General features: G+C 40.8%; 1 protein-coding gene across 4 annotated transcripts in view; it reads right to left on the bottom strand.

Moving 5' to 3' along the window:
• SLF2 (SMC5-SMC6 complex localization factor 2) overlaps positions 1–19,362 on the bottom strand; it is a 31,098-nt gene extending 11,736 nt beyond the window's left edge. Inside the window, exons 1-11 of one of the 4 annotated variants that reach the window (XM_063339178.1) lie at positions 19,142–19,362; positions 14,717–14,760; positions 13,554–14,263; positions 12,487–12,544; positions 10,086–11,218; positions 7,203–7,285; positions 6,127–6,243; positions 5,691–5,858; positions 3,762–3,864; positions 2,217–2,292; positions 325–466 (exon numbers count right to left, since the gene is read on the bottom strand). In XM_063339178.1, the coding sequence (XP_063195248.1) occupies positions 325–466; positions 2,217–2,292; positions 3,762–3,864; positions 5,691–5,858; positions 6,127–6,243; positions 7,203–7,285; positions 10,086–11,218; positions 12,487–12,544; positions 13,554–14,263; positions 14,717–14,760; positions 19,142–19,251 (2,744 nt within the window). In that variant the 5' untranslated portion in view covers positions 19,252–19,362. Of the gene's footprint in view, positions 1–324; positions 467–2,216; positions 2,293–3,761; positions 3,865–5,690; positions 5,859–6,126; positions 6,244–7,202; positions 7,286–10,085; positions 11,219–12,486; positions 12,545–13,553; positions 14,264–14,716; positions 14,761–18,883; positions 18,997–19,141 lie in introns of those variants that run through there. The other 3 variants (XM_063339180.1, XM_063339182.1, XM_063339179.1) reach the window with 3 other exon arrangements.
• Positions 19,363–22,364: the final 3,002 nt, after the last annotated feature.

Raw genomic sequence — 22,364 nt, 5'->3', positions numbered from 1 at the left:
AGTTACAGAGCATACGCATCTATCTTAACTTGTGACCCATTATTAACAATTCTGCCCAGCTATTTTGGCAAAGTTCTTGTAAACCTCCATTAGGAAGGTGCACGACAAAGGACAATGTTCTGGTTTGCTGAATCCTTACCTGGTAGGCATTGTTTAAAGTTCTGTCTTATTTACTCTTATTAAAACCTGAGCTGAGAATTTAAAGAAGAGCAGGACTTGATGGAAGGGAGAGGAAATAAAAGAAAACCTTCCGATTCTACATTCTAAGCACAAGACTTGCTTTCACAGGATCTAAGCAATAAATGTCAAAAGGAAAACACTTACAGAATATCACATTCGTTAAAGCTGGGCTGAAGATGCTGCAACGGAAAGAGAGATCTAAACGCAACACCCATATTGACAAAAACAGCTGACACATCAGCGAGTGAAGGAATCCATGGTTTACACTGTTCATCACTGATGGAAGCTACAAGTAAAAGACATGGAATGGATTAGTTTTAAATTTAGTTCTTAGCATTAGTTCCTTCTTTTAAGGGAAACAAATAAGCTCAGTAGTCTGCATCAATTCTACCAGCTCTCTTCCCAGAAGAGTCAATACATTGAACAATATGCTTGTTTTCAGAACCACGAGGGGAAAAAAACCCAAACAGTAGTCCAACAGTATTTTAGGTAGAGAAACATCTTGTCTACTTAACAGGTGAATTACTTAGAAGTTCCACCCATTTTCCCCTCGTAGCTCTCTTCCATCACAAACTTCAGAAAAGCAAGGAGGCAATATTTACTTTTAAGAGAAGACAGAGATTACTGTTCTGTGTAGGTACAAGTAAGAGGGTGTTACTGTACTGGGACTGGAAGTAGAGATAAATAAAATTTGATTTCTAGAACCGAAGTGCTAAACAGATAGAATTCACTCATTTGATAGAAACAAGAACCAATGCCCCTTGCAAAAAGGTCTGATTTGTATGATGACTTGTGTCTGAAAGTCTGAAAACTGTACAAAGGATTTTCTACAGGACGCTAAACTAGCAAGGTAACATCAAACTAGATGAAGCGTTTTCTGAACAGTGACAGAAGTCACTAGAATTCTGAATTGGGTCAATTGTGTGTCTTATGAGCTAAGTTCGCAAGAAAAAACCCTAAACATAATGGAGCGTAACGCTCAAGACACTGTAGGTTCAATGTTCAATTCAGTAACAAAACAAGAACAAAAAAGATGCATCCTTAGTTAAGCACTGGAAAAGAATATCTCAGAATGGTTTAAAGACTGCACAGTGGCAACTTTAAAGTGGTTAGACAGCGTTCCAGGAGCAACTGTAGTCTATGTGATCCTGCTCCAAGGTCAGTGATCTGCTGGGGGCTCTCTCCCAGTCTTAATTCTTTGAATGCTCATTCACCAGCTTCAACTGTTCATTCAGAACCAAGCTTAACGCTAGCAAAGCACAAAATAAAGGCAGCTACGTTCTCTCTCATATCAGCTCACAGTCTGATTTCAAACAAGATTCAAAACATGGGGTACAATTTGGACAGACCCGAGTAAGCACTTCAAGAGAACCGCATTACTTTAGCAATGTTAACCAGCAGGCTTAAATGAATTAGAGACTTTTGATGGATCTGAATAAAGTGAAGGCATGGAGAACATAAAATAAATTGTACTGGAGAAGTATTTGAGAGTACAGATGAAGGAAGGCAAAACACACAAGATACGAGCAGCGGTGTGGGCTGAAGCAGATCCTTGAAAGTGTTTTTGTGCGATTCTTTTCACTTTTGCCGTTTATCTGGAAAGTAAACTATGTAGTACTACATACTGCACATGACTGTGAAAAACATCTTGTATAAGATATTAAGCTATGAAATGAATGCCTGCATCTTCCAAAGTAAAAGACAGAAAGAAGAGTAAGACTTTTGAGCAGACTGGGCTCCTCTTCAGGTCAATTATGTTTGTGAAATAACAGAAGTGAGTTTAAAAGGCTCTGTACTGGATGCACTGCTTTGCAAATACATGCCAGGACCACATCCTGCGGTACAGCTTGCACACACTCTGTGAAGACCAACTCCTGACATTTGTGCGTGACGTAATTAACAGAAGAGCCTAAATTCATGCCAGAATCACAGAACAGAGCCAGTACCTTTTACTTCCTCCTCAATACCTTTCTACACTTAACAGAAGGGAAATGCCTTCATTCAGGTGGTCACTTTTCCATCCTTCAAATACTCACCGTTTTTTAGTGTTATCTCCATCAATCTGTCTAAAATCTGTGTGGAAACACAATAGTCGGGATGAACAGACATCATCTGTGGAGAGAAAAGAAGCTACATGTCAAACACCAAGTAGCATGACGGCATCAGTCTTCTTTTAAATTAAAAGAAATAAACCAACTCTTTGGTAAAATAAAGTAAGAAACAATAACAGAAAAAAACCAAACAAACAAACCCAAAGTCTAAAGCAAGATACACCGAGGAGAACAGACTATTGTGAATATTGATTATTTCAAGCAGTGCACAGATGCTATGAATACTTTAATTATTTGCATTATCAGAATGCTGTAACACCATGTAGAATCTATTGGTTCATAAGAAGGTACTGAGGGTTAAGAGAATGGAAAGTATCATGTATCCCTTTGGGACTCATTTGTGGGTGTAATCAAATTGAACTCGTTGATCAGGAGCAGGGGCAACAGAGTTAACCACAACCTTTTCCAGTCATGTGCAAGTTGAATATATGCAATACTAAACCGAAACAATGAATTCTTGGTTTTTCATAGAACTCCAACTACAAAAGCATGACTATGAAGTACAGTTCAGGTTTCCTGGAGCACTTCACTAGCCCAGAAAAAAAACTCTCCTTCTTCTTCTCCCTCAAGTGCTGGAGAGTTTCCTGCTCAGTAAGTGAGCTGAACTGGTTCATGCTTCCTCCTCCCTAGAGGAACACCAGGGCTCACACAAGAGGTGGAAGGCAATTTTTTTACTGTCTGGAGGGAAGGACATAGAGAAACAAAATGTTTCCCTTTTGGCAAAAGCAGAAAGCCACTCAATAGATGCAGGCTGCAATTTTGTGAGGTTTTTTTTTTTGTTTCAGGCACAGTTAGAATGTAGTAAATAATAACAGAATGGAAACTGGAGAGGGGCATTTTTGTGAGGAACAGAACAATGTACATTCCTGGTGATTTAGACACGGATACAGACATCTAGAAAGCAGACAGCCACCACACTTCCTTTGAGAATGGCTTCAGACTTTTTCCTGAGCTATAATGCATGTCAGCTTTTGCCAAATGAAAATTATCTGACAGTGCAGGCATCTCTGACGTTTTACAAGGTGATATATGTAGAAATGGTACTTTCGCATACTGCAGCATGTTTAGGGGTTTTGCTGTTTGTTTTTTAAAGGTGGAAGGAAGTAAGATTAACATTTGTTTGTTATTTGGCCCACGCTATTATATCGTGAAGTCTCTTCTCACCTAGCATGTACTGTGGCCTTTTCAAATGCAGTAACACACATGAAGATGGACATGGATGTGCAGCTTTGCAGTCACTCAACGTGTGGAGAAAAAACTATCCCTAGTGTTTTACCCCTAGTGACAACCAAAGTATTTCAGACTGGAGAGCAAATCAGAACCCAGAAAGAAAAGATTTTTTTGATTTAAAAGTTTTTAACTTCATGCAACAGATTCATAAACTTGTTCCTATTCTTCCTGCTACAACTGCCTTCTGGGAATAATATTATACCCGGACAGAGTATAACTACATGAATAGTATAGTCTTACCTGGAAGAGCCACTTTAGAATTGGTATGGGACACAAGATACAACTGTAAGCAGAACTTAAAAAACCATTAATAGCTAAAGAAAGCTGCTGTGTTACACCAGAACTGTAAGACAAAGACGGGGGTGGGGGAAGAAGTTAAAAATCAATTAGTGGTTGAATTAGCACTTTCACAAGAGTAAGAACTTCCCCACCCTTCAAAACATCATCAACAGCAAAGAAAGATGTGAACATCCAAAACAAGTGTTATCTTATGCTCTTACCTATATGAAATACTACAGTAATTAAACCTTATTCATGATTTAGAACAACTATCTTTTTCTCCAGAATGCCACACTATATAATTTGGAAACATTTGTATTAGTAGGGAACAATAGCTAATAGCTTCAAACAAACACTGATTTACAGTATTGTACTATGAACCTTTATGCCTGTCTACACAGACAGGCTGCTATGCTCAATGAGACCAGTGAATAAGATTTTTTTTTTATTATTATCCAATGACCTTTACTAAGAAAAGAGAAAAAACCCACTTTGTTTGAAATTTAAAAATAATCTTTTAAATAAAGAGTACGGAGGCAAACTAAAGCAGTTAAAACCAGTCAGTCTAATCTTACTGTGCAAATTTGTGAGATGCAAAAAGTAGCTTTTGGAGGAACAGAAAATATGCCATTTTTATTACTCAATGATTTCAGATTGAGTATTTGTTATAAAATCAGGTATGTTATAAGCAGCTGAATTAATGATATCCAGTTTCCCACATACCGTTCTTTAGTCTCCTCTGTTCTCAGCACCTACTAAAACGGGTAGCTCTCTTGAGAGATCTGTGTCCTAACTTCTCTGTATACCCTCTATCTGTCTGACTGAACAAGTGGCTAGGAAGACATTCATCTGCCAACTGGACAGTCAATACATGCCAGCAGTGCCAAATAGGAAGAATGCATAAGCAATTAAATTATAATTGCCTTCTGGAAGGGATGATCCGTTTAATTTTCATTCCTCTAGTCACTGATTTACAAGATACTTTTGAAGCTTATATCCTTGTGATATTCAAAACATTAATGTTTTGAACTCCTGAAGCCAAAGGAGTATATCACAAACATCACTCCCTCCGGAGATGAGGAGAAGCCGCCCTCCTCCTCCTCACACCCACAATAGCACATATATGCATATACATATACAAAATCCTTTAAGATTAAAGGAATTCTGTTTCACTGATACAAGTTTGGAATAAAACACCAACTGAAATAACTAGAATTTTTCAGGATTTGCACTTGTGGCATTAGGCAAGAATTTGTCCAGCTATTTGTAGCCTGACAGCCTCATAAATATAGAGCACAAATCCCGATGATTTACAGAACAGTTGTTTATATACACACAGACACCCTGCTAGCTAAGTGACTGAATCTAACAGATGTCAGAAAACATGACTTTCTGCAATCCTCATTAGATGGAGCATTAAGTCCCAGGCCCATTCAGGATGAAAGCACATACAAGTCTTTCAGTAGACATAATGCAACATTGATAGGTCCCAAATCAGTTCACCACAAAGGTCCTCTTTCTGTCTTGGGATGGTTAAGTTTTGTTCACTATGACATTGCACTTCTGCATTTATCTTCCACAAACTGGTCAGATTATCAATGATAGCCCAACACAGTAGAAATATGGAAGAGGTCAGAACACCATTTTTTGTCCTTATGTCTTATTTAAGACGTTTTTCAAGAATTCCAAGAGGAAAGAAAGAAGCTTCAAGCAACAATTCATTGTTCTGTAAAGTTAACCTGGAAAGGAGAATTCCAGGGAAAGGGAATCAGTCTTGCCTACTTAGTAAGACAGAGCTCATTTGCATGCAAAGATATTATTTAATCTTAAAGACTGCTAATACTGAAAAAAGTCATACAAGCAAATACAGAGCGAAGAAGATATTCTTACTTAAGAAGGAGCTTTTCTATAGGATTCTGAGGGATTAAATGAAAATTCCTCAAGTCAAGGTTATGTTGATTGAAGGCTTTCCCAGAGGCTGATAAATCAAATATATCTTCTCCAGGGTGGTAGTCAGGTATAGCATCAGCTATTACTGAAAATCTCTTTATAAAAGCCCTGTAAAATTCAAAATTGCTTTTATGAATTTAAACATTGAGAAGATATTTTCTGGTCAAGACAGTGATTTTCAGATGAACATATTAACCTTATGTGAAAGCTGAATTGTTAAAATACAGTAATGTCCAAGAAAATCCACCCATACCCAAAAGATGATAAAAATGGTTCACATGAAACATATTAACAACAAATGATGGAAAGACAGATTAGGAAAAAAAGGCTAGAAAAGTGAAGAACTAGATTTAATTGGTTTTGGAGTTGGAAGGACCTGTGCTCTTCTGAGAGATCTTCATCTCCACTGGCATTCTCCTCATCATCTCCATCTGAAGAATCTGTTTCCCTTCTTTGTATGTCTTCCTGTAACTGCTTTTCTAGTTCATCTACCCTGAAATAACAGTAGCAGCAGAACATATGATCACCATTTAGTATTTACAGCAGAAGAAAACAAAATTTAAGTTCTGAATGTGAACGTACAAGTCAGTAGCCAATTATGCATGGCAAAAGCATGTGTGAGGCTGCATCTGTGCAAAAAGCAAGCATCTTCCTATTCCAAGATACAAAGTGGATGTTTCCCAAAGCCTAAGGAATTTCCAACAGCACATTCAATCCCTAGTTTATCAGAGACAAATACGCTCAACCAACTTCTGACAGAATTTTTTGTAATTGCACAAAACTTTCAATCTTCTGGATGATTTTTTTTTTTTAATCATCATCCTAGTATTTTATTTGTTAAATAGTATTAGTTATAGGAACATTCACTACTCCATAGTCAGTCAGCCCATAGTTACTAGGGTCAGATTCTTTGACAAAAGCAGTAAATCACACATCTTACCCATCACCACTGTGATTTACCATGAGTATATATACCATATCACACTTTCTACCTCAAAGACCTCTTGCAAGAACACTCCTTAGTTCTGTTCACTCTACTGTGTAACTACTCAGATACTGACAGTCTACGCAACTTTGGAAACCAAAACTGAGCTACAAATGCCTAGCAGAAGCAACTAGAACAGTCAGTCTATATAAATACTTCTACTTCATGCCTGACCAGCAGCTGCTAGCTGGCTCAGTGACCGACAACGAAGGCATCAGTAAATTTAGTCTGGTTCTTAAGGGGTAGACAGATATATCACAAATCACTCATTATTGCCTGGAAGGAGCCTGTCATTCAGCTTTTACAGTTAAGCCACGCTTGTATATCCGCCAGATGTAAGCTGGTGGCATCAGCTGGCAAATCTTAGCTTGTTGCTACCCAAACTCCCCTAGTTTCAGGGACACGAGGTAAATCTAAGCTTCTACAACTCCATCCCAAATTTTTCAAAGCTGCTTTAAGAAACAAACCTTTTAGATTGTTCTTTCTCCTTCAAGAGATGTTCTAAGCTGTTCACATATGACACCTGGCTAACAACAGGAGGTTTAGAAAGCTGTAAATGAAATAGTAAGAAGTTAGAAAAATACCACAAGTTATCAATTCATTTAGTTAGACAATAATCAAAATAGAAACCTCTTCTCATTTTAACGATGTTTTACCAGAAGATAAAAACCTCAAATGAGACCCTGAAGAACAGGACGATTAACGTCCTGAGTTTACATTTCTCAGTCCCTTGACAATTTTATATAATGGTCAAATCTCTCTCAGTGATTACTTTAGAAATAACTGTACTTCTCTCTGTATCTCTGCTCCTCTCCCTGGGGCTGACTTCCAGCTAACCTTCACAAAGAGCCTTAGCATCAGAAGCCTTTTACCTCACAGCTTTATTATTATCATCCAATGAGACCCTGGGAATCCCCACTCTTGCACATGAGACAAGAAACTCAAAAAGTAATTCAGTACCTCTTTGTTACTTTCAGGAGTCCCTAGGGGAAAAAAGCACCAGCATTTGCTAAATCACCTACAAAATCACCACAGAAAACAAAACTTCCAATCAAAATCCTAATACAAACCCAAATTAAGAAGCTAATAAATAGAATTAAAAACCAAAATAACACATAAAGAAAGTCTTAACCACTAGCAAAATTAGTTTGTTTTTCAGTATCCAGTGTTTTATCCAGCTAGGAGCAGACGACACAGATTTGAAGTCTTTTATGGCCATGATTCAGTTCTTCTGACACCATCCTCTTAAATTGCAAGCCTACGATTACTGACAAAGCTTCTTCCTATGAGCTCCTTCATTTTAGGAGAACACAATTCAATAAGAGTATCCCCTCTCATTAAGGATTTTCTATTACCCAGAGGTAACAGAAGTTAGTTTAAGAAGTTAATGCCCACCTGCTAATAAAAAAACCACTTAACACAGCATTTATTTTTGGTATTAAGAGATATCTGGCAAATGTAACAAGCGGCATGTCTTTGTGTGGGAAGTCTCATGGGAAAGCTGAGACCTCTTTATTTCATAATCTGGTTAGTATGTCTAAAACAACTGGTTTAGTATGTCTAAAACAACTGAGAAATCAAGACTTTATTCCAATGTGCACATATGCCCCTTCTTACAAGGCAAGAGAAGAATGCTAGTATATGCAAAAAACATGGCCATGGAAATTTTGGGACAGTTCTTAACTGTTTTGTCGTACTTAGCCATTAGTTATGCAGGAACAGGACAGGCCAAATGTTGTGGTCACATACATGTTCCACAAACATTTGATCTAGGCTGCATATGTTTATCAGTCTTAACCATTAATTACGTAGACATGTTGGTTAAGATTGTGGAATATGTATGTAACCACACAAGTCTGATCTATAACGTACTTGCATAATGAACTGTAAGGACAGATAAAGTAATTATGGCTGTTCAACATCTGCCTACGGAGATAGAAACTCAGTCAACAAATGAACAGTTTCAGAGATTTAAAAACAGGACGAGAGGAAGACAAGAGTACTTAAACAGGTATTCTGCTGTTCGTTTTCTACTGCAGAAAATCACCGTGGGCTGACCCCCAACAGCAGCTAAGCACCACACAGCTTGCTCATTTCCCGACCCAGTGATGCAGGGGAGTGAATAAGAAAAGCAAAAAGCAGGGAAACTCATAGGTCGAGATAAAGACAGTTTAATTAGTGAAGGAAGAGGGGATAAGGGGGAAAAGAAAAAGCGGTGCAATCACTCAGCATCTCCCACAAGCAGACGGATGCCCAGCTAGACTCCAAGTAATGGCTACATGCCAGACCAAGTACCCCTGCTTGCTTTTTATTGCTGAGCATGACACTATGTGGCACAGAATATACCCCTGCAGACATCTGGGGTCAGCTGTCCAGGCTGTGTCCCCTCACAACTTTTTGTCCACTCTGGCCTACTCGCTGAGGAGGCAGAGTGGGAAGAAGAGAAAGCCTTGATGCTGTGCAAGTATTGCTCCGCCACAGCCAGAAGACTGGTCTCTTAACACTGTTTTTGTCCAAAACACACAGCACCATACAGCTGTTATGAAGAAAATTAACTTCAACCCAGCCAGACTCAGTACAAAATTCTTTTATTTAAATGCAGCCACTTCCAACCTGTACCAGCTTTGTCTGGAATGCCACACTAGAGTCTTACTGCAGGACCTTCCTAATTAAAACATTATTTTACAATAAAACTTCAAAAATCACTACTTATAGGACAAGCTGTTATTGAAAAAATAGGCTAAACACTTCATTTATCCCTCATGAGCAGTAGTAGTTATTCAGCTTTTTGAAATCCTTTCTAAAATACATCCAATTTCCATGAAATTCAACCTCAAAGAAAACATCACACTTACAGATCAAGAACTCATCCACAGATTTTAACAATCACAGACTGTGACAAGGATATATGACTGGCATCTAGCACACAGATCTCAACATCTACATCAATTTCCTGTTTATTTCCTAGTTAATTTCAACTCAAAAATCTTACCTGATCAGGAAAATGGAAACCTTAGATTCCACACATCATCTAAATGTAACCTCCTGCCTTTTTCTTTAGGGCAAAAAAAACAAAACCAGCACTCCTAAAAACCACAGAAGGGCATACAGCCAATGCAATCCAGCTGCATGAACCATCTTTCAGCCATTCCAAGGTCAGCCACAGTAACAAGCACACCCTTTCTCTGACTACGTTGCACTCTACAGCATAGGACCCTTAAGCTGAGTCACCAGTTTTGCAGGCAAATAGCTCTGAGTTTTCATGCATTATGATTAAAAGAAAAAAAAAATCATACAAAAAATATAACAAAGTTGATGCAATGCTTTTTTTGGTTTTTTTAGGCACTTACGTGAAGCTTCAGTAATGGAGTCATGGTTTCCTGAGAAAAACTGTCAAGACAAGAATCCTCCAGGGTTCCTGCCTGTGGCTTGGGACTTGAAGAGAGAATTTCTTGCAGTGGCATGAATACTACATCATCATCGTCGTCATCATCATCTAGACTGCATTCCAAATGCTCATCTTCACTATCAAAGCTGCTTTTTGATTTTTCATTCAATTTGGACTTGCTTGCAACTTTTAACTCTCCTGAGAGTTGTGAAGACATATGGCCACTGTCCGTGCATCCTTCTTTAAAAGACAACAAACAGGGAACACTTTTACCAGTCTCTTCTGAGAGCGCAGATTTCCCAGAACCTTCCACTGAACAAGAATCAGAAGCATTTTCTGAAGTCTCGTTTTTTGTTTTTGAAACACCGTTGCCAGATTGAATACTGTAAGCTTTATTGTGTGTGCTTCTTTCTGGTCTTTTCCCATGTTGCTCCTTCTTAGTGTCCAATACCTGAGATAAGCCAGCATTCTGGAGATTAGATTCCACACTCTTTGTTTGTGTTAAGTGGTGGAGAGAAGGCAACAGAGTACTTTTTTCCTGAGAAAAAGGAAGGGACTTTTCCAAGAAAAAGCATGAGTTAGCCACCTGCAATTGATTCTCTTTGGTATCCACAGCAGAAATGTGGTTATTTTTACCAGGGCTGCGTACAGAATATGAAGATGACAAGCCTACAGAGGAACAATTATTTTTCTCATTTTCATCACTTGAGTTGAGGTATTCCTCTGGAAGAGTAGAATCATATCTAGGTAAAGCAGCAGCCTCCATTAATTGCAGAACATCACCACAACTAGACTTTAAAAGGATATTTTTTACAAAGTCAGACCTCCTATTTTTGCATATTGCAGATGATCTACTAAAAGCAGGGTCATTCAAACTTGATACTTCAGATTGATTTGAACTGTCTGCATCCACACTCATGGCAGCATGTTTCCTTTTCCCAGGAAAGTCTATTTGTTTGGATTGCCCAGAAGACATCTTAGATGTAAGGCAGCGTGAAGGAAAAGACTGGCTCTTCCGCACCTCAGATGACATTCCCAGTGCATTTGGAGAAGATGCCTCATGTTTTGAAACCTGCTTTGGTTGAGATGGGTCATCTATTAAGTGATTAAGAAAAAAGTAAACCACTGTTGTCACATTTGAAAAATAATAAAACACAAAGTCAAAACCATAACAGCTTACCCTTTAAAAAACTAACTTCTGCTTTTAAGTCATAGTTGACTGAAATTTTTGTCAGAAACTACAATACTTCCATTCTGCTTGAACACAGATGATACTATTAAGTTATTATTGTAACTAACTTGGAAATGAAATTAAATCCTTTTATTTAAAAGCAGCTCAGTAGCCACTGTAGAACGCTTTTCCTATACACTAGAATCAACCAGTCTTTGGAAAAAGACAATAGCCCAGTTGAGGTATGGGACTGGAAGGAATTTTCTGTAATTACATATATGATTATAAATAACGAACAGTACAAAAAATATTTTGGAAACGCTGTAATAATTTTAACAGTGCTCATAAAAAAGCACCCAGAACGTGAAGAAATCTGTTTTCAGGCTATGGTTCTGTGGCTCCAGCGCTCACTTTTCTCACAATGCTTTTCTGCTTCCTCTCTTAAGCTGGCACCAGCACCTGGACACTTTATGGCAAGCTACTTCTTGGAGCTGATGTGGCCGAGAACTTCCCAACTCAATTTTCAGCCAGATCAGCTCCTCACACCCCTGGCGAAGTCCCAGTGCTAGCATAGATGGAGAGTGAGGCCTGGCAGCAGAGAGTCCAATAGGTTTACACAGTCATGGACCCACAACATGGGAATATTCTCCTTGTTTTGCACCCCCCCATCTATTTTAAAAAAAAAAAAAAAAAAAAAAAATCATTCTACCTACCTAGCTCAAGCTTCTATTCATGTGAGCTTTTTATTCAGTTCTACCTACTGTAGAACAAAATTATGTGGTTAAAAGGGACAAAAAGCAATAAGAATATCAGCTAAACTTTAATGTTTGGTTCAACAAGAATGTTCTTTTCGGATTAAGCCGAAAGGCAGAATTTGTTAACAACCACAGTGAATGTGGATTTTCCAAAATGCAAGAGAAACCACAAAAATAATAATGGATTAAGGGTTTAACAGAAAGAAATATCATTGCTTCTAATTAAGTTACAACCTGTTTTTCACCAAAATCCCAAATTACTTTTAAATCTCTTCAAGCTTGCCACATATTAGAAATAACCTTGACTGCTGTATAGTCTTTTTTGAGAGAGAGAAGACAGAAAAACGTAACTTCATGAAAAAAAAGCCATTAGAAAGAGACACTAAGTGATGAATGTGATTGTTTAATCAATTCCATATTATCAGCACTACTTCTACCTGAGGCAGTCTCTCTTGAACCAGAACGTGGTATTTTTCTTAAAGGACATCCATTTCCCTAAAAGTAAAGATGGAAAAAATAGAAGAGTTAATTGCAAACTTTTTAAAACCAGGATGTCAACGTCTTGAGCCAAGCGCTGAATCCAGCACGGACTTAGTTCCACGCAACCCCAGAAATATGGTAATATACTTTGTTTCAAGACAAACTTAAAACACAGCTCCAAAGATCTCAACAAAAGGACACTCCATAACCTAGATTTTGTATCTTTTCTTCAGACTGGCCTCCAGTTCTAAATCTCTCCGCTTTTAGGGCCATTAGCCACTTGTGACCCTGGGCTATATGGCAACACAGCCTAGCTGGCTTTTCCTCAGACAAGTCATTAGGAACTTAAACAACAAAACGACAGAAAGCACAGAGAAGCGAATACAGAGGGAGGGGTGCTAAGGAGAAAAGGAAACCCAAGCTAAACAATCTTTTTTTCCATTCATAGCATACTATGGAAGCACACATAATGATCTTCCTTGAAAGTAAGCGGCAACCTTTTCAAGGGTTTTCTTGGTTGGTAAAAAAAGTGGATATAATTCAAGCTATAATGAAATACTACATACCTCATAGGACCATTCCCACCTCTACCTAAATACTGTGGCTGAAGTGCATAAATCTGAACTTAACTGCAGCTTCTAACTAGCAGAAGTTTGCCAGGCTGTTCTCTACATTACATTGTAAGAAAATACAAGGTTATAAGACATTTAGATAAAGACCTTTTTTCTACAAAATACAACTTAAAGTTACAATTTCCATTGCATTTCCATGCTTGCATCTAACTCAGAATACCTCCGCTGCTTTTAAACCAGGATTTCTTATTTATTGTAAACTAGTTAAGAATCATCTTACCCAAGCATAACCTAAAATTGCAAAGAAATAGCAAGCACATAAACTTTTGTTACATCTGAAAAATGCAGCACCAAGAATCTCATCCTACATTGAAAAAAAAAAAAAATTCAAGAAAATACCGCATGCACAATGGGTCACTGATTTCTACTTTTAATGACCCTTTCAAACACACCTGATGTGATACACTTGTTCCTGAGAATGGCTTTACAGAATGTGGCTTAGATTGTTTCATTCTATGTCTCTTCTGCTTCCTTTCTCTGTGGAGAGCTTCCAGTGACAACCGAAATTCAGAGTCAGCTGGAGCGCAGGGCAATTTCATGGGAAGACCTGGGTTTTGGCACAGCGATGTGTTGTTCACAGTGCCATTATTTCTAGCAGAGGCTTTTCGAGTATCAGCTTCTGGTGAAACCCATTTGTCAGAGTCTGAACTAGTGTCTTCTAGATCCATACAGTCAGTTTCCCGCTCCCAACTATTTCCACAAGAAAATGGTGCTCTTGTTACACTCAGACACTTCTCATTTCTTCCCTGTTCTGACTTGTGAGTTTTATCCTTTTTGGCCAAGAGAGAGCCGCGAGACCCTGCAGTAATAAGGAGTTTTTGAATCACAACTTTTGGGTACAACGAACTCAGTGCCTTGCATGCTCTGCCATTCTCTAAGACGTTTACACTGTCCTTTTTCACCTTAATTCCTCTCCGAAAGGCATCTACCACAGGACTTGTGTTTGGTGTTTGGTCTGGCATCTTTTTTCTTCTGACCTTCTTTGGAGAAGATGTTTTCTTTTCAAAACGTTCAGCGCATAGAACTGACAGTCCGATTCCTGCATCTTTTACATTTCCTCTGTCTGGTGAGCCCAACACAGTTCTGTCTTTATGGCCAAGGTCTGAGAGAAAAAAGATAAGACAAATTATTCACCATCATAACATTGGAAAAAAAAATATCTTATTGGACTGTATTATTTGGTATTTTATGTCACATGCAATCCAAAATTAATTTATTAAATCCTTTAGTTTTGCTAGTGCCATGCGATTTATTTCGCATCAAAAAATTGCATGATCTATGCCACAGTTTCAGTTGTTATAAACAATCTAGCTTAAGCATGAGACAATAACTTGAAACAATAATTAAATCACTATTTAAATAAATAAATTTTAATAGGAAGCTAACATTTTCAGTTACATTATTGGAAAAAAAATTAAATGTGTGCATTTTGACATATTTGGTAAGCTATACTCATTACACATGCTCCAATTTGGAACAGGATTAGACTATACTTCTGCACACTTACAAATTAAAGGTCATATAAATATCTTCTATTTAAAAAACACATATTTACCTTTGTTTAAAACTGGTTTGAAGAACTCTGTAATGGTCTGGTTTCTGAAGAGAAAACATAACTTTATGTTTTTAAAAGAACACCAACTAAATGCCCATAAAGTGACTACTGAGAAAATTAAGACAGTGTAATTTCTACAGATTTTTTTTAATTTTAATGACAGCAGTTCTTATTTCTGATAACCCTTTCTGACAGATCAGAGAAAGCATCATCATCCTCATTGCCTTCTAGCCTTCACTTTGCTTGGCTAATGAAGCCAACCTGTCAGTTTCCTCACTCAAACTGTTTCCTTTATCATTCTAGAAAGTCTTAAGCACCCTTCCAGCTTAAATTAACCGTTCTTAAAAATGGAACTTACCTCACCTGTATTCAGTATTCTAGATGAGAGCTCACCAGTACCTTATGTGATGGTGTTAACAACCGCCCCATCTCCACTGTCAACACTTCTGAGTTGATAACTCCTACTGCAATTTTTTATTTTTTTTTTTTAAGGTGTTATAGTGGCAAGCAGCTGGCCTTATCAATACCATCGGTGACCAAAAACACCTCAATGCATTATTAGCTGCAATCAAGCCTAACCACAAAGTTCTATCTAATCCTGTAACTTTCTTCCTGTTGTCCAAAAGAATTTGCGCACCACTGTTTGTTGCTTTTTTCCACACATCTGGTGCCAGGCTGGGATGCAAATTCCTATCTGTACTATTACCAGACACACTTCTCAGCAGGAACTTGTACCAGCACTGCCCCTTAACAAAATACACGTGTCCGCAGTCTCTCTCCCAGAACACAGCTTCCCACAGAAACAACAGTCTACAACCATCTTTTTTTTTTTTTTTTTTTTTTTTTTTTTTTTTTTTTTTTTACACAGACACAAGACAATTAGTAGCTTTGAATCAGAGGTATTTTCCCTCGCAAGAATAAGTGGGACATGAGAACACCAAGGCATTTCTCCATGACAGAATGTCACTTCTAAAAATGGGCAGATTGTCTGAGTAACATACAATGTGAACATTAAGAATACATCAAGAACTCTGAATTGGCTATCTTCTCCCATGTAGCAAGGAAGTTTATTAACAACTTCAAGGCTACACTTATGCCTGTTTTGGAAGTGTCTCTTCGAGTTCCAAGAAGATACTGCTGTGAGAAAGCAAGAATAATACAGATCTGTTCAAAATCACCTTTCCAACTTCTATAATCTTTCTGTGCCTTCCAAAACAAAGCTATATCACTACTCTCTGTGTAACAGTGATTACAAAGGCAAAACTTATTTATTCCAGATTCTAAGCTAACATATTCAAGCATCCATACATGACTGTGCTCTCATGGACTCAATAACCATTTTTGAAGCTCAGGTCAGAAGAATCCACTGCTCACTCATTCAAACTAAGCTTGGATTTCATGTTGAATCTTTCCGTAAGCTTGTTACTTTCACTTTTGCATTCTCTAACATGGCTTCTGTTTTTTTAGCACCTACACAAACACAAAAAAACTGTTTATAATACATAGCTATTTCTTTTATCAGGCTACAGGCAAGCAGCGATGCTTGAGAATACTGTAACTCAATGAAAAGCCACCTGTAATCAGAATACGCAAGTTCATAAACCTTTCTTTTCGGCTCACCAAAGAGAGCAGAAAAACTACTTGTCAAAGACTACTTGCTTCCAACCCATCCCAGATTAATTTGACTTAGGCCAAGATATGCCCATTCTTCCCACATGCTGAAGCAACGGGGTCCTCAAATTTCAGTTCAACAGAACAATCAAGAGGCTAAATTGCGGGTTTATTTGCTGTTACGGTGGTTGCCGAATGATTTGTCTTTGTGCCCTAGACCACCTCCCACTCTGACACCCTGACCTCACCTTCCCACGGCACAGCTCTCTCTGCTTTGCATTCCTCAGGACACTTCCAATGCTCACTTGAAACTGCTCTCGCAGCCACAAAAATCACCCTGTGCCCACAGCTTCCTGCACTGCATATCTTTCCAAAACCCTTCTATTTTTCTAAGCAACTGGACTTCCTCCTTCCAGGTTCAAGTCCCATCTGCAATACCAACCACTGTCGTCAGTCCAAATGTCATCTTCAGTTACCTCTCAGATTTCTCTCCACACTTAAATCTTGAAAACAAACCAAAATCAAAGTTTTCTACTCTTTTTCTCCTTTCCACAGCCACTGATTTTGAACAGCTGCTTGTCTCCCTCCCACATCCCTTATCTCGTTGTTGTATCCATTTACTGTCTTTTATTTTAAGTGCAATAGCTTTGTAACAAAATTCATGTTTGTTCCATAATTGTAGAAAGCCTCTTATAACATAACTAAGAGACTGGAGAGACTGGAGGCACTACCACTGGGGGTGGGGGGGGGAAAGGCTTTTTTTTTCTTCCCCCTGGGGTAAAAGTTTAACTTGAGCAGAGCGTGATTTATCTTAGATTATTTGTTTTAAAGTGCTTATCCACTGCCATTTTCTACTTTGTATTCTACTGCTTTTTGGAAGAACAAGAGACAGGAACTGTCCAACTAAAACAGAATAATAATTCCTCAATTGTACTCAGACAAGGAAGCATACTAGAAACTTTACAAACGGCAAAGGGTGAAAATAAAGAAAGCATGTGATACAGTATTAGGAGGAACGTGAGAAAGTGCTGGGCTTTCAAACTTGCTTTTCGTATATACGGAAGTACAAAAAGAACATGTGATTTTCTATGCAAACAGGACCCTAACTGTTCACAGGAGGACTTCCACTATTATTTTCATAAGAGGTCAAATAGTCAGACCTAGAAGAATGAAGAAATGATAAAGCAATGATAATTATTGGGTTTTTACTCTTTCCCTCCTGACATGAAAGTCGCAGTTGTTTAATGTATCTTTATCAACAACTATATAGCTCTGGTTAACGCTTTTTAGCAAAAGACATTAATTCAGCAAAACATATTTATCTGCACTAAAGATTATTCCCCCATTTTTTGTGAAATCTCATCTTAACTGAGACACCAGGGAGACCACTAAAAAACCCAGAGAAGAAAAAGCAAACTCCATAAATACGTGATCTCACTTGACAAAGAAAAATAAGGTACACAGCCAGGAGATGCACCTAACAGACCTTCCAGGTCTTTCAAGATTAAGGGCACAACCCGCATGAAAGAGGGAGGGAGAAAATTCTTTCACTTGTTTAAAAAGACAAACTCCATTAAAAGTAATTAGTGTTTACAGCCATATCAATGGTTAACTTTGATTGGATAAAAACTATAATTTTAAAAATATTTTTCTGGAAACACCAGTAGTAGCTCAGAGAAAGCAAAGAGGCACAACATAGGAATAAACTACAAAATGTAACTACATCTTTGACAAAATGGAGCATCTTGAAAAGCCCTGTAGAAATAGCAACAGAAAACAAAACAAGCCAGAAAAGAAAGTCGCACATAGACCGTCACAACAGTCTTTTAGATGACCGCAGAAAAAACAAAACACAGAGTAGTTTCACTTTTGTGGGCAAGAAGCAACACGGAAATGAAACTGAACTTTTACCTTCTCCCTTTCCTCCAAATGTCAGGGCTACCAAAAAAGATACGAGCAGAGACGAGCAAAGTGGGGTGCTGTGAACAGGGTAAGAAAATTATGACTTGCCTCATACCGCAAGAAACAGAACTTAGTTAACTTGGCAGCCTCTGAAAAGACTCATCGAGCCTTTGGCAGAATTTGGATTTCAAGTTGGTAGACAGGGGCATCATGTCTAAAAACTGTCATTGACTGCCACTGCCTTCACCAGAGACCTTCTTCTCCAGCACCGTTAACAGTACAGTCTGCAGCTGGAACAGGCTTGACAGCTGAGTCAGTGAAAACCAAAACTCTATCTTTAGAGCCGAACTGCTGGAGCCTCCCCAGCTCTACAGGTAGGCTTGCTACCAAACACCGAGACACGCGACGGGAGGACATATGGGCACGCACGGGAGGACTCATGTATTTTGAAGATGCCAGTCAGTACTTGGCCAGACATCTTCTTCAGTTTCTCCGTATGTTGTCTGGTTGCCTGGCTACCAGACGCCGCCAAATAAAAACATACACACTGCCATCACCACAGAAGTAGGGCCAGCACCTCAGGGCTGGAACTCCCGGTGGGGCCAGTACGGACGAGGAGGGCACCGGCCCCTAGCGCGGCTAGCACGCCCTCACCTGCCAAGTTTGGCCGGGAGCCTCCCGCTGCCGTTCCCGGCTCCAGGCTTTCGATCCCAGCCTCCCGCCCAGCGGCCCCATCCCGCGGCCATGGCGACGGCCCCTCCGCCCAGGCCGGGCGGGGTGCACGGCGGGAGCCGCCGCGCTGCACGCCGGGAGCCGAGCGGCGCCCCGCTGGGCGGGCGCCGAGCCCAGCGACAGCGACAGCGGCAGCCGCCGCCTCCCGCGCCCCCGCCGCCCGCCCCTCCGCGCCGGTACCTGAGGTCTTGGGCTGTCTGTCTGCCCGCGGCCGCCGGCGTAAAATGGCGGCGGGACCTGGTGACGGACGGGCTCCGCGACGGCACGCCCACGCCGAGCGGTCGGGTCATGGCGCGGGTTGCCCGGCTGACCCCGGGCGGCGGAGCGGAGCGGGGAGCCCGGCCACCCCCGGCACCATGGCAGAAGCCGCTGACCGGAGCGACCCTCGCCTGCGGGGGCTACGGGCGGGAGGAGGCGGGGACGGGTTCACTTGAAGGCTCTGCCGCTGATTGGCTGAGCGGCTGAAGGAGTAGCGCCTCCGGTTGGTTCTTTGCCGCCAGGGGCGGGACGGGCAGACGGAGCGCGGCTGTGATTGGCTGCGAGGAGAGCGGGGAGGTGGGAGCGTCCTTCCGCGGCCAAAGGGCCGTTTGGCGCCTTGGTCGCGTGCCGCTCGCTCCCGCCGGTTCCCGCTCGCTGATTGGTGCGCGCGGGGCGGGTCCCGCCCCCCGGGCGCGAGCCTGGGGCACCGCCCGGTTCCCCCCGTTCCCCCTCAGAGCCGGCCCCGCTCCCCGCCCCGCGGCGGCTCCGCTCCCATCAGGGAGGGCACCCTCAGGCGGGGCACGCGTAGGGGTGGATTCCGCTACAGGCAGGAGCGTCCTGTGAGGAAAGCGTCCAGGGACAGCCCGGCCACATCTCTGAGACAAGCCAAACCGCATCTCTGCCGCCGCTTGACAAAGCTACAGGTGTGAGGAGGGTAAAAAGCTGGGAAGGGAGTAACTTTACTGAAATCGCCCCCATCTCCACCAAAACAGCACACAGACCTCTGCCTTCGCGACCACGGCCTGCTGTCCAGGCTTCGCTCTGTGCCGTACTTTACACCCCTCCCCTTAAAAAAAATACATATTTTTTGTGGTTGCGCCGTGTGCTGCACCACCGCATTGGTCTGGCCCAGGGTCAAAAAGCCAAAGGACCAGATCTACAAGCTTAGGGAGACCTCGTACTGCCATCTGTAGTGTTCTGCACAGATTTACATAATTAGTCGCCGTAAATAAAGTTAGCGGTATCCACATGTCTCCACAGTGGTAGCTGTAGCAGTTAAAAGCAGGCACTGCACAGATAGAAGCTAATCCCTGCCCTTGGTCTGCAGAAGTAAGAGAAAACAGAGCTCATTGGGCTTCCTTCATCACAACAGTGCCCTGAAGGTTTTCTGGGGCAGTTTATGCTGAAATCGGCTGTGGTTTTGGTTTTTTTAGCACTTTGTCTTAGAGCGGAGATGACCAAGGCTGCTCTTTTTCTAATGTTTTTCTTGGTCCCAGAAACAGCAGGAGACAATTCACTCAAACAGAAAGGAATGACCCGTCTGATGTCTCTCCCTCCCTGCCCTGGGGTGCTGGGTTTGGCTGGGGCAGAGTTAATTTTCTTTGTAATAGCTAATTTATGCTGGAAACAGCATTGGTAATACAGGGATATTTTTATTATTGCTGAGCAGCGCTTGCACAGCATCGTGGCCTTTTCTGCCTCTCACACCACCCCACCAGCAAGGGCCGGGCGTGCACAAGAAGCTGCGAGGGCACACAGTCATGACAGCTGATCCCAAGCAACCAAAGGGATAACCCATACCATGTGGTGTCATGCTCAGCATATAAAGCTGGGGGAAGGAGGAGGAAGGGGGGAACGTTCAGAGTTATGGCATTCATCTTCCCAACATGTGATGGAGCCCTGCTTTCCTGGAGATGGCTGAACACCAGCCTGCCCATGGGAAGCAGTGAATGAATTCCTTGTTTTGCTTTGCTTGCGTGCATGGCTTTTGCTTTGCTTATTAAACTGTCTTTATCTCAACCCACGAGTTTTCTCACTTTTACTCTTCAGATTCTCCCCCCATCCCACCAGGGGGGAGCAAGCGAGTAGCTGCGTGGTGCTTGGCTGCCAACCGGGGTCAAACCACGACACCTGGGTAGGCTGGCCTAGGGAAAGTCTGCAAAGTAATGCAAAACAGAAAGCGCAAGTCAAAACAGAAAACTGGTTTTTGAGCATCTGAAGTGTCTGAGTCTGCCATGTACTACACTCTCCGACCTTCCTGCTCATCCTGCCCCATAACTCTGCCTGATCAAAAACAGTCAAAAGCTTTCATCCATGTAATTTATGATGTCTTAAACCCAGCTTCAAAAGAGTAAAACATTGTCTGCCATCACATCACGTACCTTGCTCTTTCATTGCTTTAACCCATCCTACACGCATTTTCTTCAGCTGTGAGCTCTCTACCCCAGGGACCATCTCTGACTACTATGTTTGCAAGGAACCTACCAGAAGGGATCCCACTGTTGGACAACCCACTTCAAGCCCCAGCTGTCTTACAACTTTCTTGACAACAAGTGAAGAACAGTTTGGCTTGCTGTCATATAGATTTGCCTGAAAAGACAATAGTGTGTATTTGAATTAATGTCTAATAAAGTGTTAAAGTTTCACGCCCAGTGTTGTCCAGGAATTCCAGAAATTTTTGTCACATTGAAGAGGCAGATGAAATAATTGCTTTACTTTTCAGTTTAATACTTTAACCCTGCAAAACTGCAATAGACCTGGAGTTGTTTTTACAGTTACATGACCTGGAGGTTTAAACAGTTACACACAAGAAGAGTCAGATACAGAATGAACTGGTAAGTTTCCAGGAAATGCGGAGGCACCAAGCAGCTTCTACAGACAGTCTCATTCCAGCATTGGTGATGACAAGGTGAAGCAGTTTCTCATAAGGAGCAGACAGCAAGGACACAAAAACCAGTAATTACCTAAGTAACAACATGGCTTATAATAACTTGCTTATGGCAAGTGCCTAAAATACAGTCACTGCAGAAGGCAGGGTATTGTGGCACTGAGGACAGTGGGGGAAGTAAGAAAAAGGTGCAACAGCTGTAAGTGGTATCCGCTTGTTTGGTTTTGTGTTGGGTTTTTTCCCCAAACAGGGAAGAGTTGTACATACATACATGCCCTACGGCAGTCAAATAAACAGGTAACAGCAGTCATTACATACACAAGTATAGCTATCAGTAAGTAATCATAATACTCAAACTACTTTTTAAACTTACTTTAATTAGAATAACTCTTATCACTATCAATACTTAATATTCCCAAGAATGAGGGACTCTTATTTTCCCTGACAATTTGCAAGCACTTCACTGCCTACAATTCCTTTCCTTCAAGTTAAGCAAAAGTTAGAAGAGGCTAACCTCACACCTTGCTTCAAAGTTAA

This window comes from Chroicocephalus ridibundus, chromosome 6, assembly GCF_963924245.1.
Source record: "Chroicocephalus ridibundus chromosome 6, bChrRid1.1, whole genome shotgun sequence".
NCBI classification, from domain to species: Eukaryota; Metazoa; Chordata; class Aves; order Charadriiformes; family Laridae; genus Chroicocephalus; species Chroicocephalus ridibundus.
This window is presented reverse-complemented; position numbering and strand designations above follow the sequence as displayed.